Source organism: Zea mays, chromosome 4, assembly GCF_902167145.1.
Source record: "Zea mays cultivar B73 chromosome 4, Zm-B73-REFERENCE-NAM-5.0, whole genome shotgun sequence".
Taxonomy (NCBI): domain Eukaryota; kingdom Viridiplantae; phylum Streptophyta; class Magnoliopsida; order Poales; family Poaceae; genus Zea; species Zea mays.
This window is the reverse complement of record NC_050099.1, coordinates 180,204,953-180,224,663: the sequence shown is the minus strand read 5'-3', so window position 1 is coordinate 180,224,663 and position 19,711 is coordinate 180,204,953. Positions and strand designations below refer to the sequence as shown.

The window sequence follows — 19,711 nt, the reverse complement described above, 5'->3', positions numbered from 1 at the left end:
TCTGAATCCCATTCTTTGCCAAGGTGAGCCTCGCCTTTCTATAGCTTTTCTTCTTCTCCTTCTTTCCATGTCTTTCTTCCCCCTGGTCATTTTCATTATCGGGACATTGAGCAATAAAATGACCAGTCTTACCGCATTTGAAGCAGGAGTGCTTTCCCCTTGTCTTGTTCTTGTTGGGGTACTCCTTGCGTCCTTTTAATGCGGTCTTGAAGCGCTTGATGATAAGCGCCATTTCATCTTCGTTGAGGCCAGCGGCCTCCACTTGTGCCACCTTGCTTGGTAGCATCTCCCTATTGCTGGTTGCTTTGAGAGCAATGGTTTGAGGCTCGTGGACGGGTAGTGGACCGTTTAGAGCATCGTCCACATATCGAGCCTCCTTCACCATCATGCGTCTGCTCACAAACTTCCCAACGATCTCCTCGGGCGTCATCTTGGTGTATCTGGGATTCTCACGAATAAGGTTGACAAGATGGGGGTCAATTACCGTAAATAACCTTAGCATTAGTCGGACGACGTCGTGGTCCGTCCATCTTGTGCTTCCATAGCTCCTAATCTTGTTGACCAGGGTCTTGAGCCTGTTGTATGTTTGTGTTGGCTCCTCTCCCCTGATCATCGTGAACCTTCCCAGCTCGCCTTCCACCAACTCCATCTTAGTGATCATGGTGGCGTCGTTTCCCTCGTGTGATATCTTGAGGGTATCCCAAATTTGCTTGGCGTTGTCCAAGCCGCTCACCTTGTTGTATTCATCCCTGCACAAGAATGCTAGCAAAACAGTGGTAGCTTGTGCATTCTTATAAATTTTCTCATTAATGAACACAGGGTTATCCGTACTATCAAAGTGCATTCCATTTTCAACTATCTCCCAAATACTAGGATGGAGAGAAAATAAGTGACTATGCATTTTGTGACTCCAAAAAGAGTAGTCTTCTCCATCAAAGTGTGGATGTTTACCAAGAGGAATTGAAAGCAAATGAGCATTGGAATTGAACGGAATACGAGAATAATCAAATGAATAGTTTTGATTAACCGGTTTCTTTTTAGACGAGTCATCGTCGTCGTTGTCTCTTGGTGAAGAAGAGGAGGCGTCACTATCGTAGTAAATGATCTTCTTGATCCGCTTCTTCTTCTTCCCATCCCTCTTATTGTGACTCGATCCTGAGTCAGTGGGCTTGTCGTCCCTTGGCTCGTTGAAGAGGGACTCCTTCTCCTTGTCGTTGACCACCATCCCCTTTTCCTTAGGATCCATCTCTTCGGGTGATTAGTCCTGAAAGGGAAATAGGGTCAAACCTTTTCCTAAATGATTTTGGTGGTTGAATTGCCCCCACACAAATAATTAGACTAACTAGTTTGCTCTAGATTATACATTCTACAGGTGCCAAAGGTTCAACACAAACCAATAAAAAGAACAAGTTAGGGTTCAAAAGAAGGAACAGAAAGGAAACCGAAGTGTTCCCTGGTCTGGCGCACCGGACTGTCCGGTGTGCCACCGGACAGTGTCCGGTGCACCAGGGACCGTACACTCCAAACTCTTCAGCTTCGGGTTTTCCAGGCGCATCTCCGCTATAATTCACCGGACTGTCCAGTGTACCACCGGACTGTCCGGTGCACCAGCGGAGCAACGGCTATCTGCGCGCAACGGTCGACTCTGACGGATGAATAGTGCAGCACAGTAACGCGGCAGAAGTCAGAGCAGAAGGTCAGAGGGGCACCGGACTGTCCGGTGCCGCATGAGGACAAAGCCTCCAACGGTCGACCAGCTCCAAGCCCTAACGATAGGGTGACGTGGCGGCGCACCGGATACTGTCCGGTGCGCCCATCGCCAGTAGCCTTCTCCAACGGCTATAATTTGGTTGGTGGCTATAAATACCACCCCAACCGGCCACTTCAGGGTGTGGGAGCCCAAGCAACATTCCAAGTCATATAGTTGACATATCCAAGCCCTTCCAACCACCTCTATTCATTGATCCATCCTATACACAAGATTTAGACCACTACAACCAACACAAGTGCCACAAAAGAGAGATCAAGCAAAAGAGAGCTACTCGTGTGAGTTTAGCACTAGTGCCTTGTGAGATTCACTGAGAGAAAGTGTGTGCTACATCTTGTGATCATTTGTGTGTGGAGTATTGACTCCCATTGAACTTCCTCTAAAGTTTTGGAGGCTTGTAAAGCTAGCAAGAGACACCTAAGAGTGTGGTGATCCTTGTGGGGTCTTAAGTGATCCTTGAGAAGAAGAGCTCACCGGTCTTGGTGATCGGTGGAGAGAGGGAAAGGGTTGAAAGAGACTCGTCCTTAGTGGACTCCTCAACGGGGACTAGGCCTTCGAGGGCCGAACCTCGGTAAAACAAATCACCCGTGTCTCTTGTGTTTATTGCTTGTGATTTGTTTGTTTTCCCTCATTCTAAGTTCTCTTGCATTATTCTTTGCTAATATTACTTTGTGTTGCTTCAAGTTAAATTCACATTTAGAGAAGCAACCCCTTGCAAGAAAGAACTTGTGTTACTCCTCTTCTTATCTAAGCCCTCTTGCATTATTCTCCACTAACATCTCTAGTAGTATTGCTATTGATTAAATTCCTCACTCTTTGAAAACAATACTCATTGCAAGCAAAGGACTTATTTTTATACTCCGATAATTGTGAATCTTGTTCTAACCACTAATCAAGGGATCTAGTTGGGGTGAAAAGTTATAATTTTCAGGTTTTGCCTATCCACCCCCCCCCCTCTAGGCAACTTTCAAGTCTCTTACGTGAAGAGAACGGCTCTGATACCAATTGAGAGCACCTAGAGGAGGGTGAATAGGTGATCCTGTAAAATTCAACACTAAATTCCAACAACCTTGATTATAAAAATATTAGTGCGGGTTAATCAAGTCAATGAGACGAGCTCTTGCAAACACAGACAATAAAGGAAGAAACAATCACAAGAGACACGCGATTTTATCCCGTGGTTCGGCCAAGTAACACTTGCCTACTTTCACGTTGTGGCGTCCCAATGGACGAGGGTTGCACTCAACCCCTTTCAAGTGATCCAATGATTGACTTGAATACCACGACTTTTCTTCCTTATATCTTTTCCCGTTTGCGAGAAATCTCCACAAGTTGGAGCCTCTCGCCCTTACAAGATTGATTACAAAGAACACACAAGAGTAAGGTTGGGAAGAGCAACGCACACAAGACTCAAAAATGCAGCACACCAACACACATAAGTAAAGACTTGACCTCAAATGACACACAGGGAGTTCTCGACTCGAATGGAGCTCAAATCTCTAACACAACAAAGCGAATGCGCGTGAGCAGAGTCTGGATGCCTTAGAATGATTAGTGAAAGCTTGGTTGACTCCTCCATGCGCCTAGGGTCCCTTTTATAGCCCCAAGGAAGCTAGGAGCCGTTGGAGGCCAACAAGGAAGGCCATCCTTGCCTTCTGTCGGGTGGCGCACCGGACAGTCTGGTGTGCCACCGGACAGTCACTATAGACGGTCTGATGCCGATCTCCTTCCTATTCTGGCGCAGACGAACGTTGCAGATGCGTGGCAGTTGGCGCACCGGACACTGTCCGGTGCCCCCTGCCGACCGTTGGCGCGGGCCACGCGTCGCCCGCGGATGGCGCGGCCGACCGTTGGCTCACCGGACAGTCCGGTGCACCACCGGACAGTCTGGTGAATTATAGTCGTACGCCGCCGATTTTTCCCGAGAGTGGCCAGTTCACCGGAAGCCAGTCTGGTGCACCGGACAGTCCGGTGTGCCAAGCCGAGCTAGACTTTGGCTGTACCAAGCCAAGTCTTTTGCATTTATTTTCTTCTCTTCTTTTCTCTGTTTCTAGCACTTAGACAATATATGTTAGTACTCAAAATAATGTACTAAGTCTAGAAACATACCTTGTTACATGATTTGCACTTCTTGCTTGTTTGGCACATAATCAACTCACTTAATATGTGTTGGACACTTAATCACCAAAACATTATAGAAATGGCCCAAAGGCACATTTCTCTTTCAAGTCCCCATAAGGACCACCACACAATTGGTGTCTCTTGCTTTGATTACAATGATCTTGGAAACAAGAAATGAGGAAGAAGAAAAGTGATCCAAGCGCAAGAGCTCAAAAGAATACGGCAAAAACTCTCTCTTCTAGTCACTATTGCTTTGAGTGGAATTGGGACTTGGAGAGATTTTGATTCACTCTAATTGTGTCTTGGATTGAATGCACTAGCTCTTGTATTGAATGTGTTGGCTGAAAACTTGGATGCCTTGAAGTGTTGGTGGTTGGGGGTATTTATAACCCCAACCACCAAAGTGGTCGTTGGGGAAGGCTGCTGTCGAATGACGCACTGGACAGTCCGGTGCACCACCGGACACTGTCCGGTGCACCAGCCACGTCACCCAACCGTTAGGGTTCGACCGTTGGAGCTCTGACTTGTGGGGCCACCGGATAGTCCGGTGGTGCACCGGACAGGTCCTGTTCACTGTCCGGTGCGCCTTCTGGCGCCTGCTCTGACTCTGCGCGCGCAGTCCGCATTGTTCACTGTTCACTGTACACTTTTGCAGTCGACCGTTGGTGCTGTAGCCGTTACTCCGCTTGGCACACCGGAGAGTCCGGTGCTACACCGGACAGTCTGGTGAATTATAGCGGAGGGCAATTCCAGAAACCCAAAGGTGGCAAGTTTGGAGTTGATCTCCCTGGTGCACCGGACAGTCCGGTGCGCCAGACCAGGGCAGCCTTCGGTTTTCTTTGCTCCTTTTTATTTGAACCCTTTCTTGGCCTTTTTATTGGTTTGTGTTGAACCTTTGGCACATGTAGAACTTATAATCTAGAGCAAACTAGTTAGTCCAATTATTTGTGTTGGGCAATTCAACCACCAAAATCATATAGGAAAAGGTTTGACCCTATTTCCCTTTCAGTGACTCACCCATAGGATCCCAATAGGGGAGATTTCATTCCCACCCCGCCGTGACAAATTCTGTGACATCTGTTGGACAAGTTGTTCTAGATGTTTGGTTTCCAACGGACGAGAGCGTAGCGGCTCCTGGAGTCTAGTTATGGCAAATATTTGGGATGCTCTTGCTCCACCAAAACGACCGAATATGAGTGCTCTCGCGGACGCTAGCGCTCTCCTCCCTCTCCTTCCCTGCACAGTCATATAGCTCTCCAACCAAACAATAAAACAAAAAATGCAGGTGTGGTTTGTAGTGACATGTACTAGCATCGGCAGATCGATTAGCATATGGCCAGATAAGATCACACAGACGCAGTTGTGCCCCCACATTGTAAAGTAAAGTGACCTCTATCGCCCGGGCCAGGATATACGGTGAACATGTCCGGCGCTAGTAAGCATTTTCGTGCGCCCAAAACTGATGCCAAGATGACCCAAACATGACATGCCTAACTGAAAGTTGCCTAGAGGGGGTGAATAGGCAAGTTAAAACCTTTTCAACAAAAACTAGAAACAAACTGGGTAAAACCGGCTAAGCCGGTGTCAAAACCGGTTCAACCGGTTTGAACGAGCTCAACTTAAGAATGAGATATAAAAGTGAATTGATCTCGAAATTTACCCAGTAAACTTTGGAAATGAGATGTTCTAGATAACCCACAGGGTTCAAAATAGTAGATCTGAGAAGAGCACTTCTCAAAATCCACACACCAAAAAGATATAAGCAAATCTTCCACGGTATGGTGAGAGAACGAAGAACACGAATAAACACAATGAACAAGAACACAAGAGACACAAGATTTATCTCGAGGTTCGGTCACACCACAAAAGGTGCCCTACTTCCTTGTTGAGGCGCCCACAAAGAGTCGGGTCTCTTTCAACCCTAATCCTCCCTTCGCCGACCACAAAGGTCAAGCCCACACAATAATCTTTGCTCAAACGAGCGGGTAATACAAACTTTCTTGTGGTCTTCCACAAGATTTGGAGACTCACAAGAGACACCTAGTCGTCTAGGAGCTAGAAGCTCCAAGAGTAATGAATCCACAAAGAACTCGATGTAGTACCAAAGCTCGAATGAAGAAGAGCAAGAGGGATTTAGAGATGAAGCACAAAACTGTAGCTCTCAAGCTCACTCAAAGATTTCTCTCCAAAGATTTGAAATGGGAGAGGCAAGAGATGTGTGAGAGAGAGTGGGAGGTGTTTCTTAGGTTAGAAATGGAGTTCAAATCATGCTCACTTCTATGGGGAGAGAGGTAGGAGTGAGTATATATAGGTGGAGCTCAAAACTAGTCGTTGGATAGATTTTTCTGTCTGAGACCGGTTGAACCGCCCCCTAGGGTGGTTGAACCGCCCCTGGCAGGTCAGGCAGACTGTCAGACTAACTGGCAGACTGACCTGCAGGCTGACCAGGGTTGACCAGACCAGTTGAACCGTCCTGTAGGGGCATTTGAACCGCCCCTAACAGCTCTGGCGACCTGTTTGCCAGTCTGACTGGCATACTGTTGGTCAGAGGTCAGAGGGGTCAGAGACCAGCTGAACTGCCCCTCATGACCAATTCAACTGGTCTTGACCAGAGAGTTTAGGAGAGAAAACCCCAGCTCAACTGCCTGGAGACAAGTTCAGCTGGTGTATGGTCAAAGAGGTTCACAGCTGAAGTTGAGTTCAGCTGAAGTTGAGAAAGCTCAACTCAGCTGAAGTTCAGCTCAGCAGAAAAGCTCAGCTGCAGCTGAAGAAGCTCAACTCAGTTGAAGTTCAGCTCAGCTGAAAAGCTCAGCTGCAGTTGAAGAAGTTCAGCTGCTTTTTACAAGAACACTCTAGGTTTCTCAAACCTAACCATGGTCAACCATAGAACGTTCAAGAGATTTGATTTTCAAAAAAATAGCTTTTGAATATAGAGGCTTGAGCTTTGGCAAACACCAACCTTCTTTTTGGATCCCCTTTATAGTACGACGATTCCTATACTCAAATTAAATAAAATTAATTAAGTAAACTCCTTGAGTCATTGATGTCTCATGTGTGATTTCTCCATGGCGTTGCTTCATAAGGATCACAAACATCTTTATCTCACCTTTTGAAGCAAACACAAATCAAACCCTGTGACTTGTACCATATCACCATATATGAGTTCAAATCATGGCTTCAAGTCACCTTACTGATGCATCAACATGTTATAACTCTTCATAGCTGATTAGTTCATCGACTTAGTGCAAGTACTCTCTTCTTCACCTTAGTCATGGTACCTCGGTCCACAAGCCGTCGCTTGGCCTTCACCTTCGCTTAGTTCCTCAAAGCCCTTCCCTTGCTATCTTCACCCTATTAAGCCATTCTTGAGTCACATCATATTGAACATCCATTGAGAGAATCTTATCTTCAATATTGTGAACCTTGCTTGAATGTCTTCTAGATATAACTGTTAAGATTAATCAAGCTCTAGTTTGATTCTCATAGAAGCATATATGGACTGATAGTAATACGGTCAAGCCAATTCACGATTCCTTGTATCTTATTCACTTTGGCTTGACCAATCCTCTTAATCACTTCATCCTCTATTCTGATCATATGTATGTAGTGATTTCTCAGGTCTTGTCCATATATTCAAACCAATATAGAGATCATATTATATCCATTTGCATTGTCTCATTGGTTATTTAACCTCGTGTTGAACCTTTGTTCACTGATCATTATACACTATTCAAGTATGTTCATCATACTGAATTTCCTGTTTAACACTTAGCAAACTCGTTAGACCTTTAAATGTGTTGTTATCCAAATCACCAAAACTCACAAAAAGGATGAATGCACTTTCACTAACTGCCGCTAAACCTCCTTCGTCTCCGCTGCGTGCGGTACTTGCTAGAAACTAGTAGATGGGGCACGCCCTTGTGCGCTATGTTACGTATTCGAGTTAGATTTATTCAATATGGTAAATTGTATTTTATGCTCAAATAATACAGTAAATGAAATCCAGGTGACGCAATCAAATAGATGTCACAGATTAATATAATTTGTTAAGATGAAGAAAAGGCACGTTGTGTGTTTAGAAATAGAAGTTGTATATGTGAGCAAAATGAAGCTGCTACACATGGACGCATGTGGCTGTTTTTTTAAGGTAGTCACGCTCGGGAAAATAGAGTATAACTGATATCCAAAAGCATCAAACCATGTAAGTACATTTTCTAAAAAAAATTGTACAAAAATTCCTTTGTTGCATTTTGAAATCTGTATTTAGTAAACATGAAATGGTCCTAATTTTCATAAGTAATACTTTCACATTGTGAATAGTAAGTGATTGTTTTTAAAGAGTAAGATGTACACTAATGAACCTTTTTTAGTAGGTTTCAGCTTCTAAAATGCTTCGATTTAAAAACCAGTGACATATTTTGGAGAATATACTGTAAGATTTGGGACTCAATACTTAATGTCTGTGCAGCACTTAAGAAACAATAGAATCGTTATAGTGAGGACGAAGTATATGTTAGTTGTCAAACCTTTAAAATATTTTGCTAAACATCCAACAAAGAGAACGATAACTGGTTTGCTTCTTGTCTCATTGTAGATATTACTCGTTCTCCCCGTAAAGTAACTTTAAGGTTTGCATCGCTGTGGCACATGTGTTTCAATATCAGGGAAATAAATAGAAAATAATGTAGAAGTTTGCTTGTATACAATACACGTGTTTAACAAAACGATAAGAAACTATGAGTATGAGTTTGTTTATTTGTAAGAAGAAAAATGAAGTTTCTAAATGTTCATTTGAAGATAACAATGGAAAATATTTAAAGTGTTTAGGTAATATGTACCTTGTGTCTCTAATGAATATTATGTCGATTCACAATAGGTTCTTGTTGATAAGAAATACAAACTGATCGAAGTTCATATATCTATGTTATCACACCTAGTACATCTGCATAGCAATTAGTAGAAAATAATTTATTATCGGAAGGAAGCAAATATTATCAAACATGTTGTTACTACACATAGAATAGGGCCATACCTAGAAATGTTTCATTATTTCCAAGATCCTGCTCTATTATATCAAACGATGTCAGCTTGTAAATATACTTTGGGTCTAGTGAAGGTTCAATTATCGTATGGCATGTGAAGTAAATTATTATATCGCTGTCAACGGGCCTAAACATAGATTTTGCAGGCTTTGTCATGAATCATGTTATGAAATAGAATCTGCCTAGTTCAACCAATCTAAATCCGTTGGTATTTCATCGTAAAGAGCATTATGCTGCAAATAAGAAGAGTTTTTTATTGGAGTAACATATGCTATCAAAGTTTTTTTTAATGACGCTAGATCTTGCGCATGTATTAGTAAGGATCATTTTCATTTCACTTGGCTTTAATTCATATCGACTTCTACTGTTTCTACACTGTTTTTGTCTCTACAGATTGCAACTACAGCAATCCAAACATACAGCATACAGCTTTAATCTAAAGCGAACGTCCCCGAAACTGTTGAGTTAACGAAATAATTCCATGGTAGGTAGATCCACAGTAGTGGTACTCTATAATAAATACTAGATCTAAATTTTTTCCAATAATAAAGCTCTGTCAAAGAGGTCAGAAAAAACTGAGTATCCAGAACATAGTTCGTTTATACTCACCAAGTCACATATACAATGGATTTGTCTTCAACGTGATAGCCAGTCGTCGAGCGACAAGACTAAAATGTAGAAAAAAAAGACAAATCCAATTTAGACTAACCGCAATGCAGCCCCCTCCCTGTATGCCGCCTGTAGGGGGCACTCCACCGCCGCCGCGGTGCCCCTACTGATACAAGGTGTGATGTCCGTGATAACTTGTCACAAGCCAAAGCTAAGCTTGGACAAATAAGTTGCTCACATTTGTTTTAGGTTGCATGCTGGAAAAATGTGCAATTTTCAGCGCACAATTTCGAAAGGGCAACCAGTTGTAGACCGTCTAGATGATGCAGCGTGAACTTGTTACATTCCAATCATATCCAGGCCAAAACTAGCACAAACGAGATGGTGGCATCTAGGAGTAATAAAATTTGGAACCTGTTGCCTTCACATGTAAACTTCGGAACACGTTCAATACGGCGAAGGCATGACGAGGTGATTCTCTAGCACAGAAATACCATACTGTGGCCCAAGCCCCCAAGCGGCTTGCTGCATCTCACGCCAAACGGTACCCTAACGGCGTGTTTGGGAAGATTGGGCTCATTCCCATTGCTCCCAACCAAGTCTTAAGAGAGGTAGCCGAGCACACACACCATAGAAGATACAACAACAACAAAAAAAAGACACGATGATAATACATAAGGTTGCCTCAAACATTTTAAAGCAAAACAATTGTGTACCATCAAAATAAGTTGGGCGAGAATTAGACCAAAAAAGTAAGCTCCATGAACTTACTCAGGTTTAGTTTGGGTACTCTAGTATTAACCACAATCCATATGTATTGAGGTGGATTGTGGTGTAACTTAAATTAATTTGCATCCTAATTCACCTCAACACATGTGGATTGGGACTAATACTAGACTACCCAAACAAACCCTCAGGCCCCACCAGATTTACCTAGCAGACTTATGTTAGAAACCAGAAACAAAGAGGGGTATGTACTTCCAACATACCGACATGACTTATGTATAGAAACCAGAAACAACGAGGGCAAATTAATACAAGGTCCAAATTAAATTGGTGTATCATATCCTCTGACACGCAAATGCAATGCAAGAGCAACAGGAACCATTCATCACTCCATAAGGAAAAGTGACCTAAAAATGCAACATGAAGCCAAGCAATACGAAACCTCTACTGCACATGCCGTAGTCCATAATTGCCCAAAGGAAGCATTGAGAACAAGACTGCAGGGGCACTAGAATGATGCTTTTTAAAAAAAATCATTTGCCAAGAGCAGATTATACCTCAAATCTATGTTTTCTGAGAGTATTCACATATAATTACAATTATCTTGCAGAGGAAACATATTTATACTACAATTAACGGCGACTATCAGAAATTCCTACATACATTGATCAGCAGAAAAAAGAGAGCCATTGTACCAAGAATGATTTACCACATACAGAAGCATTATTCGACCACTACCAATAAGATGCAGTGAAGGCAGAACACAAGGAAGAAGTGAAGAATCAAAACCACAAAAAATAAAACCAAGTTCAGTCGTAGGCTGCGCCTCTTGCTGAAATCAGCCTGACTAGGTTCCTTGGATGGCCAACTACGTGCAGCTGAAGGCTCACACTTCAGTCGCCTCAATCCCCGGCATGCAGAGTAGATTTATTTTCATGTGAGTGCTGCAATTAAAATAGCCGCTCTTGTTCTATGACAAAAATCAAGGGCCTTATTTTCATGAGCTGCAATTGTTAGTGCTCAGTACACTCAAACCATATCAACTATATGGGGGAAAGAATGTTACTAATTTGTGACGAAGTAGCATCTTTGGTGAAGAATTTCATGATGAAACATCGCAGGCAGATAGTAATGGAAGGTTGACATTCATTTGCAGATAAGGACGTGCCAAGAATGGAGGAACAAAACCATGAAGACTACAACTGAGAGCCGTAGTTGGCCGAGTCGTTTAAGCAGAACATGCCTTTTTAACACAGAGAAGGTAATATGTCTTAGTGGCATAATACACAAATCTTAAAAGTTCTTTAATGGCATAATCAAGACAATCACAATAAGCTAGATAAGGTTTTAAACCTGAACTGAAGTCATGCAGTTGACGACAGTTCCAAATTTGTTCCCCACAGCCAAACCAAGAACCAAGTCCTCACACAGAGAAGAATCAGGCACGGGCTTCAGGCCAAGCTCCTGCTACACCAGTATCTGCCATCATTACTCTGCATAACAGCACACAGAAATGTGAGATATATGTATTCTACAAAGCTCTCCAGGAAGAAAGCATTGTATTTTCGCTTGTTTGCATACCCGTTAACGAGGGAGATGCATATTTGTCACAGTTGTACTATGGCGACCTGCTATAGCTGCGTCCACGAGCCGGTGAAGGAGTACGGCGCCTTGGAGAACGATAACGAGGGCTATAGCTCCTGAAAGCAAAGTAATAATTTAAGTCCGCTTTGTACAATGTAATTCTATGCAGCACAGATACAGATATTTGTTTTGATGTCAAAAGAATATGGATACATAATGTCAATTTTTTTATAAAACATGATTCGAGGTTACTTTTAACTATTTTAAGAAAAAATAACAATACAGATTAAAATTGTGGAAGCCTAAAACTTGAGTAATAATCAATAGTTACTACTCCCTCGATTCCAAATTATAAATCATCCAACTTTCTTGGAGAGTCAAAACATCTCAAGTTTGACCAAAATTATAGAGAATTAAAAGATTTAAAACATCAAATAGGTTATTATTTTATTATATAAAGTTGGTCAAAGTTGAGATGCTTTGACTCTCCAAGAAAGTTGGAATGACGTCATTCGGGATGGAAGTAGTTCTGTACATACAATCATACATGAATACATGATACATCACCAGATCGCCTTGCAGGTATCTTGATTTCATAAGAGATCCAAGTCCAGCACAGACTGAATGGATGCACAATTACTTATGGAAGTCTAAAATAAGAAGTAAGGAACAGAAGAATCCTAAGATTTGTTGTGGGTGCGGCTGGTAGCCACAGCCCACAGACAGACAGACCTATGCTAGGGCTAGCACTTGCGCCACCACTACCGAATTTGGAGGACATCTACCACATGCAAGCAATCAAGCATGGGCAACATTAATCAGGAATTGGAAGTGGAGAAAAAACAAAATCAAGCAACAAGAACTGCATTGGCTTCTTATTGGGCTGGGCTATACTCAATCAACAGATACGCATTGTCCGACGTACTCAAAATTTGCGAAATTACTAAACAAATCAGATACTCCGCACATACATATCAGCCATGTATCCATGCAACACATGGTAATTAAAAGAAATAATTAGAGAAGCCTGCTAAATGACAAATGCAATTTTGTCAAAGTAGCAAATTGCAGGCTTGGCTAGCCAAAAGTAAAGCCCATAATGAATCGACAATAGAAGGGCATTAAAGCAGAATAGTATCAGTTACCAAGGAAAGATATAAGCAGCATTTGAGGTTGAGCGACAAAATTTGAGAGTTAATTTACAACTGATGAAATCTAAGAAGTCAAAAAAATGGTTACCTTCTATTATAGCTCGGACTCCTGCGGTATCTAGGGCTGCGACTGCGGCTCCTGCTCCTGCTGCGACGTCTTCCACTGCCTAGACCTCCAGAGCCAATGCGCAGACGACATTCACGTGCAAAGTGCCCAGTCTCACCACACTCATAGCACTTTGACTCAGATCCACCATGCCGATCACGACTGCCACGACCATTGGTGCTACGAGATAGTTCAACTTTCCATCCATTCTTACCTATTTTAGAAACCATGCACCAATGTATAGTTAACCCGACAAAAATAAGAGGAAAGTGAAGGAGTAAAGAGTAACAAATTGCAAATCCAGAACAATCAAAGTGTTGCTTCGTTCACCAAAAAAAGTCAAATCTAGAAGCAAGAAGCTCTTAATATACACGCCTGATCAAATAATCACAGGGATTTCTCTTCATAAAACTGAAGTGTCCAGGCAAAGCTTCAAACAAGTTCAACCAAAAGACACTGCTAACATACCATCTAGATCACGAATAGCATCCTCTGCATCCCTCCTGTCGTCAAAATCAATAAATGCAAAACCAGGTGGTTTGCGTGCGACCCAAACACTGCATTGAGAACAACAGTTAGTGGACTGCACCAGGTGTTCATCTGATAACGAAAGAAGTCGTAAAGAAATATAACAGATAAAACCTCTCCATCTCGCTAGATCCAACATGAAGATACACATGCACACCTTCATCTAAAATATCCAAAACATTTTTTTTCTGAAACTAAGACATAATTGGAAGAGAATGCATAATGAATATAAACATTACAAACCACCTTTGCGGTCAAAATAGTTGGACAATCATGTTTCAAAATTCAAAGTTTTACACCACTCCAATCAATAATTTTTATACGCAGCCAAAGCCCTTGAAAAGTCAAATACCACAGTGAAAAAAACAAGTTTAACAAATTGGGAAAGGAAGTTGGCCACACAAACATTTGATGAAGAATATTAGTGAAGCGAAATTAAAGTTGGTTTTGAACTATCACCCTCCACAATAAGTTAGTGAGCACATAAATAAATCAATAAAACAATATAAAGCTATTCTCTTGAGTTTCATCACCATATGAATGACAAGGTTCTTACATTGGCTTGCCAAGCCTTCAAGGCTCAAGGGAAAACATGGAAAAAACTACAAAAAGAAGTTTCTACAAAACCGGGATAAGTTTGACAGAAGTGAGTGACCTTCGCAGAACTCCAAACACACGGAACTCATCTTCGAGTTCCCCGGAAGTCACGCGTGCATCCAAGTTGCCGACATACACACGGGCCATTGTGAACGAATCCTGAACTTAGTCAGAAGAGGCACAAATAGAGTTAAGTCAAATTAGCACCCCCAAACAATTAACCAAAAAAAACACATTGTAAACAATTTTCATGTCCAAAAGGTGCTAAGAGTAAGGGATGAGTATCATAAATCAAAACAGGTGGGTATCCGAAATCAAGACATGTCTCACAGAACATCACAGACACCACCTGCCACAAATCCTGGTAATGAGTAGCCGACCAGATTCGGAATCCAACAATGTTCTAAACAAAAATTAGTACCAGCCGATGTTTTGCTGCTACAGCAGCAAATTTACAACAGAGTGGTCAGAATCATATTTGGAAGTCTAAACAATTACCGACCCTTGCCAGCAAAGTTAGATCAGATCCTCATTCCCTAAACCAAGGAGGTACCTCTATTGACCCAAACGAACAGGAGAACAGGTCATTGCATGATAAATCGGATGATATAAGAATACTAAAGAACGTCAAGCGGATTCGATACGGATTCGCAACAACTCCAATCCAATCACGAGATGGGCACAGTATGACGACTCAAACAGAAGGGGCACGCGGATTGCGCGCGACCAGCTCATGAGGAGATGGCGTCGACAACAACCAGTTACGCTTCTAGGGTTCCAAAAGCTTGGAGAGACTAACACAGATGCGGAATCAGACATGAGACTGGATCAGAGAGCTTTGTTGTTACCTACGCGGGAACAGATGAGAGCAGTCGCGAGTAGCACGTCCAAGTTCCCGCCTGCGGCAACTGCGGCTGCAGCGTTGGCGGCGGCGCAGGGCAGAGTGAAGCGAAGAACCTTCTGGTTGTGTGGAGCCGATGGGAAGGAGAAGGACGGGTTGTCTGTTCTGGAGACCGGGTGGGACCGTAGGAGTAGGAGGCCGGGCCATATATGGGGCTGATTGTGTGAGTTGAGTCGTACACTCGCGTGGGCCTTTTGGCTCCTCGGGCCATATGCCCATTAGCAACCCTGCTTTCTCCAAGTCCGGGCCCAACACCCACTATGGGCTTTCCTAGTCACCTCTCTCTCATCAAACTCAACACCAATCATCGTAGTTCGCCCCCTTCACGAAGGAACCTGCTCGGCCTCGCCGTCCCCGGCGCGTGGAGCGCGTCGCGTCCGCCACACGCACCGACCATCCCCTGCCCTCATCAGCAATCCCCGGCCCGCAGCGTACAAATACACGCTCCCCGCCGCTCCGACCTCACTTTCCCCGCCTCCATCACCAATTCACGATCTCCTTTCCCGCACCGCGCCCCGGATCGCCGGCTCGCAATTCCGGAGTTAAATTCCCCTCCACCGCAACCGTCATGGGCGGCTCCCACAGCCGCGAGGACGTCGATCTCACCTCCTCCGACGAAGAGGAGGAATTCGAGGACGACTATGACGCCCGATCACCCATCGCGGAGGCCGCAGCGAGCGCGGGGCAGCGCGACGACGACCTCCTCCGCACCGCCACACCTTCCTCGCTTGAGGCCATCGACGCCAAGCTCAGGTCGCTGGATCTCAAGTACCAGAGACCTACCGCCGCCAAGCTCTACCTCCACGTCGGCGGGGCCTCGCCTTCCGCGCGCTGGGTGCCCGCCGAGCGCCGCGCGACCTACGCATTCGTCGACCAGTCGAGCGACGACGCCTCCTCCCCCAGGTGGTTCCTAGAGGTTGGGCCGGGGCCGCGGGTCTCCGCGCCCGTGGACTCGGCGCTCCAGCTGAAGACGATCCCCGCGCAGCGCCGGGCGGACTTCGCCGCGAGCGGGTCCGTATGGGCTCTGCGACTACCCACCGACGCCGAATTGCGCCGGTTCAGGGTGGAGTACGAGCGCTGTCTTTTCGAGAACACGTACGGAGTGGAGGCCACGGACGAAGGGCGGAAGGAGGTGTTCGGCGCCGACTTCGCCGCGTGGGCGCGGCCTGCCGAGGCCGACGACACTGTTTGGGCCGACGCGGAGGAAAGCCTCACCCCTCCCGCCGCAGCACCAGGGAAGGACCTGCTTAAGGAGTTCGAGGAGGAGGCCGGCGACGGCGACAGCATCCAGAGCCTCGCGCTTGGGGCGCTTGACAACAGCTTCTTAGTCGGCGGCGCCGGGATACAGGTGGTCAAGAACTTCCGCCACGGCTTGCACGGGAAGGGCGCGTCGGTGAAGATCTCGGGAGGCCGTGGCGGCAGTGGGAGCGCTTATTCGACGCCGAAGAAGGCACTGCTGATGCGCGGCGAGACTAACATGCTACTGATGAGCCCAGGAGAGGCTCTGCATTCCAATGGTGTTCACCATGTTGACGTTGAGACTGGGAAGGTTGTCGCAGAATGGCGGTTTGAGAAGGATGGAGCTGATATCACAATGCGAGACATTGCCAATGACAGCAAGGGAGCGCAGTTGGAACCCTCCGGGTCGACATTCTTGGGCCTGGATGACAACAGGTTGTGTAGATGGGATATGCGCGACGCCAGAGGCCGGGTGCAGACAATCGGTAGCTCATCAGACTCACCAGTGCTGAACTGGTCACAGGGTCATCAGTTCTCGCGGGGCACCAATTTCCAGTGCTTTGCAAGTACTGGGGATGGTTCAATCGTTGTTGGTTCTGTGGATGGCAAGATCAGACTCTATTCTAAGAGCTCGATGCGTATGGCGAAGACAGCATTCCCAGGCCTTGGGTCCCCGATTACACATGTAGATGTTACTTATGATGGGAAATGGATTCTGGGAACAACTGACACATACTTGATCTTGATATGCACTATCTTCAAGGACAAAGATGGGAAAGAAAAGACTGGGTTTAGTGGCCGAATGGGGAATAGGATTGCTGCACCAAGGCTTCTGAAGCTCACTCCACTTGATTCAGTTTTAGCCGGGACCGACAACAAATTCCACGGCGGGCAATTCTCATGGGTAAGTTCAAATCTACTGTTCTGAGCACATAATAATAGATGCCCATGTTGCTAATCTAGTAAAATTAAATAGAATGCTAATCTAGATATGCATGATAAATGAATTATCTGGATTTATCTTGTCCTGGTCATAGTAACAGTTCGTTGTTGCACTAACTAATTTATGCAAGTGATTTGTATAGATGTAATGGAATTATTCTCACAACAAGTAACTCTGTACCAATTAAATGCCAGTGATTTGTATAGAGGAGAGAACTTGTTCACCCTTTTCTCTATGCATATGAACGTGCCTACTCGAAGTGATTTGTTTTATCTCGAAGTGGTAACAACTAGTATGAAGTGATTGTTTTGTCCTCATTTTTAACAGCATGATCTCTGCACCTAGTAAGAAGTACCGGTGTGTAGTAGGAGGCGGTAATTATGTTCCTACAAGGACATTTGTAGAATCATGTTATAGTTGTTGTACTTAAACCTTGAGGAGCAGTCTCAACAACTCAGAAGGCGAAAATAACCTTGCTTAAAGACCACTTCTAAAAAAATATCCCACCTTGGACACTTCTTATTGCCTGCAAGGGTAATTTGCGGTTCAAATTTATTGCATAGTAATGTTGCAACAGTTGGGTACAACACTATCCGAGTGCAGTCATGTGCATTCCATTGCTAGTGCTGTGACGTGGGCATTTGCATTGCAAAAATTCTATGTAGTAGTGATCATTACTTCGTTATTGGTGATCATTTGCCTGTAAACCTTGAACACTTCTAATTGCCTGTGATGGTAAACCTTGCAGTTGAGTTCAACACTACAGCCAAGTGCGCTCATCTGCGTTTGCATTTCAAAACTTTGCTTTATAGTGACCGTTGCTAGTAAACTGGCTTCCTATGAATTTTATGTTCCTTGATGCTTCGGTACAGATCAGAATTTGTTCTGATGCCAGTTCCTCTGCATTCAATTGGTTTCATTTCATCAGGTAACGGAGAACGGAAAGCAGGAAAAGCACCTTGTCGCTACAGTCGGCAAATTCAGCGTCATTTGGAATTTTCAGCAAGTCAAGGACAGCAACCATGAGTGCTACCGTGATCAGCAGGGCCTCAAGAGCTGCTACTGCTACAAAGTTGTCCTCAAGGATGAATCAATCGTCGACAGCCGCTTCATGCACGAGAAGTTTGCGACGAGTGACTCTCCTGAAGCTCCGCTCGTTGTCGCTACGCCAATGAAAGTCAGCTCCTTCAGTATAGCAAATCGACGCTGACTCCGAAGCTCTTTTCCCCAGTTGTGCAGAAATAATCTGAGAAGTTGCAGGTTTTTGTTCAGTTTGTTCCTTTTTCCTCTTTTAGACGGTTTGGTTAGTTCTGTTGGTACAGAACTGATCGAGGTTCCTCCCGAGAAGAACTGGTTTTTGTGTCGTGTGCATGTCTGGTCATTTGTAGCGGGCTAGCGGCTCGGTAAAATGGTGTGTATGTCTGTTGGATAAAATGTACCATGTGACAAAAAAAAAGTAATTTTGATTTGAGACTCTAGTTCAAGTCTTACTTTTAGGCCCTGTTTGTAAACTCCGGAGCTAATAGCTAGCTGCCAAAATAGGTATAGAGGTTACAAACACCATTAGCTAATGCTCTAGCTAATTGTTTGCTAACTTACCGTTAATAATTAGTTCATTAGTTGGTTCAATTTAGCTAACAATTTGTTAGCTAACTATTACCTCCAGGAGTTCTAAACAGAGCCTTAATATCGACGATACGTATCAGTTATCTTGGATTGCTAATTCCCACTTCCTATGTCATCTTTTTTTCTTCAAGAGAAGGCCTTATGGACTCGGCCCTGAATTGTAATATCAGAGTAGAAAATGGTCCAAAAGTTGGACTGGCGAATAGGCACAAACCCAACGGCCCACCAAATCTAAAATGCAATACTCTCTGCTGCAGTGCTGGTGCTGCCGATCAGCCCAATTATATCTCCTTATCCAAAAGAATCCAACAGGTCCTCCTTTACAAACAGCCGCTGTACGCCTCCTCTTCCGTGCGTGTGCCTCAACTACCACAACACAAACCATGATGGCGCAGAGAATGGCATCATCATAGCGACGCTCCACTGTTCCTGTCCGTATATACCACTGGCACTATGCTCAATCTCAACTACTACTAGCGAGTACGGCACCGGCCTCTTCATTAATCAAGAGAAGAAGATCGCTAGCAATTAACAACCGCGTCGGCCTTCCCAACCCGCCAACCAGCTCCCCCAATCTAGGAATCGGATAAGGCACCAAGCAACAGTGTATGATGGCGCGATGTGCCTCCACTCACCTAACGTCTACGAAGTACGGACCCGGAATCGTCGTCCCATTGGGCATTTCCACGTCCGTCGAGGGCTCCCGGGTGACCCGGCGGTGATTGGACCTTTGTACTTGCTTCCACCGGCCGGCGCCTAGAGCACTCCCG

At 44.5% G+C, this 19,711-nt stretch overlaps 2 protein-coding genes across 7 annotated transcripts; one reads left to right on the top strand and one right to left on the bottom strand.

The window, feature by feature from the left end:
* Positions 1 to 10,821: 10,821 nt before the first annotated feature.
* On the bottom strand, positions 10,822 to 15,360 carry LOC100280612 (uncharacterized). 6 transcript variants are annotated; one of them, NR_176452.1, is made up of 7 exons: positions 15,081 to 15,254; positions 14,291 to 14,391; positions 13,576 to 13,664; positions 13,090 to 13,321; positions 11,848 to 11,966; positions 11,620 to 11,759; positions 10,822 to 11,509 (listed from the first exon to the last, which is right to left on the bottom strand). NR_176452.1 is itself a non-coding variant. In NM_001153530.2 (6 exons), exons 2-5 carry the CDS (start codon positions 14,377 to 14,379, stop codon positions 11,885 to 11,887), a joined length of 492 nt encoding a protein of 163 aa, NP_001147002.1. In that variant the 5' UTR covers positions 14,380 to 14,391; positions 15,081 to 15,254; the 3' UTR covers positions 11,494 to 11,759; positions 11,848 to 11,884. The 6 variants fall into 6 exon arrangements, 3 of the variants coding, with proteins under 3 accessions (XP_035822776.1, NP_001147002.1, NP_001395000.1); NR_176460.1 differs by having other exon boundaries at positions 15,085 to 15,254; NR_176461.1 differs by lacking the exon at positions 14,291 to 14,391.
* Positions 15,361 to 15,597: 237 nt separating this feature from the next.
* On the top strand, positions 15,598 to 18,805 carry LOC100285916 (protein CYPRO4). The gene is made up of 2 exons (NM_001367228.1): positions 15,598 to 17,276; positions 18,244 to 18,805. The coding sequence occupies exons 1-2, from the start codon at positions 15,702 to 15,704 to the stop codon at positions 18,523 to 18,525; spliced, it is 1,857 nt and encodes a 618-aa protein (NP_001354157.1). The 5' UTR covers positions 15,598 to 15,701; the 3' UTR covers positions 18,526 to 18,805.
* The last annotated feature ends 906 nt before the right edge of the window (positions 18,806 to 19,711 follow it).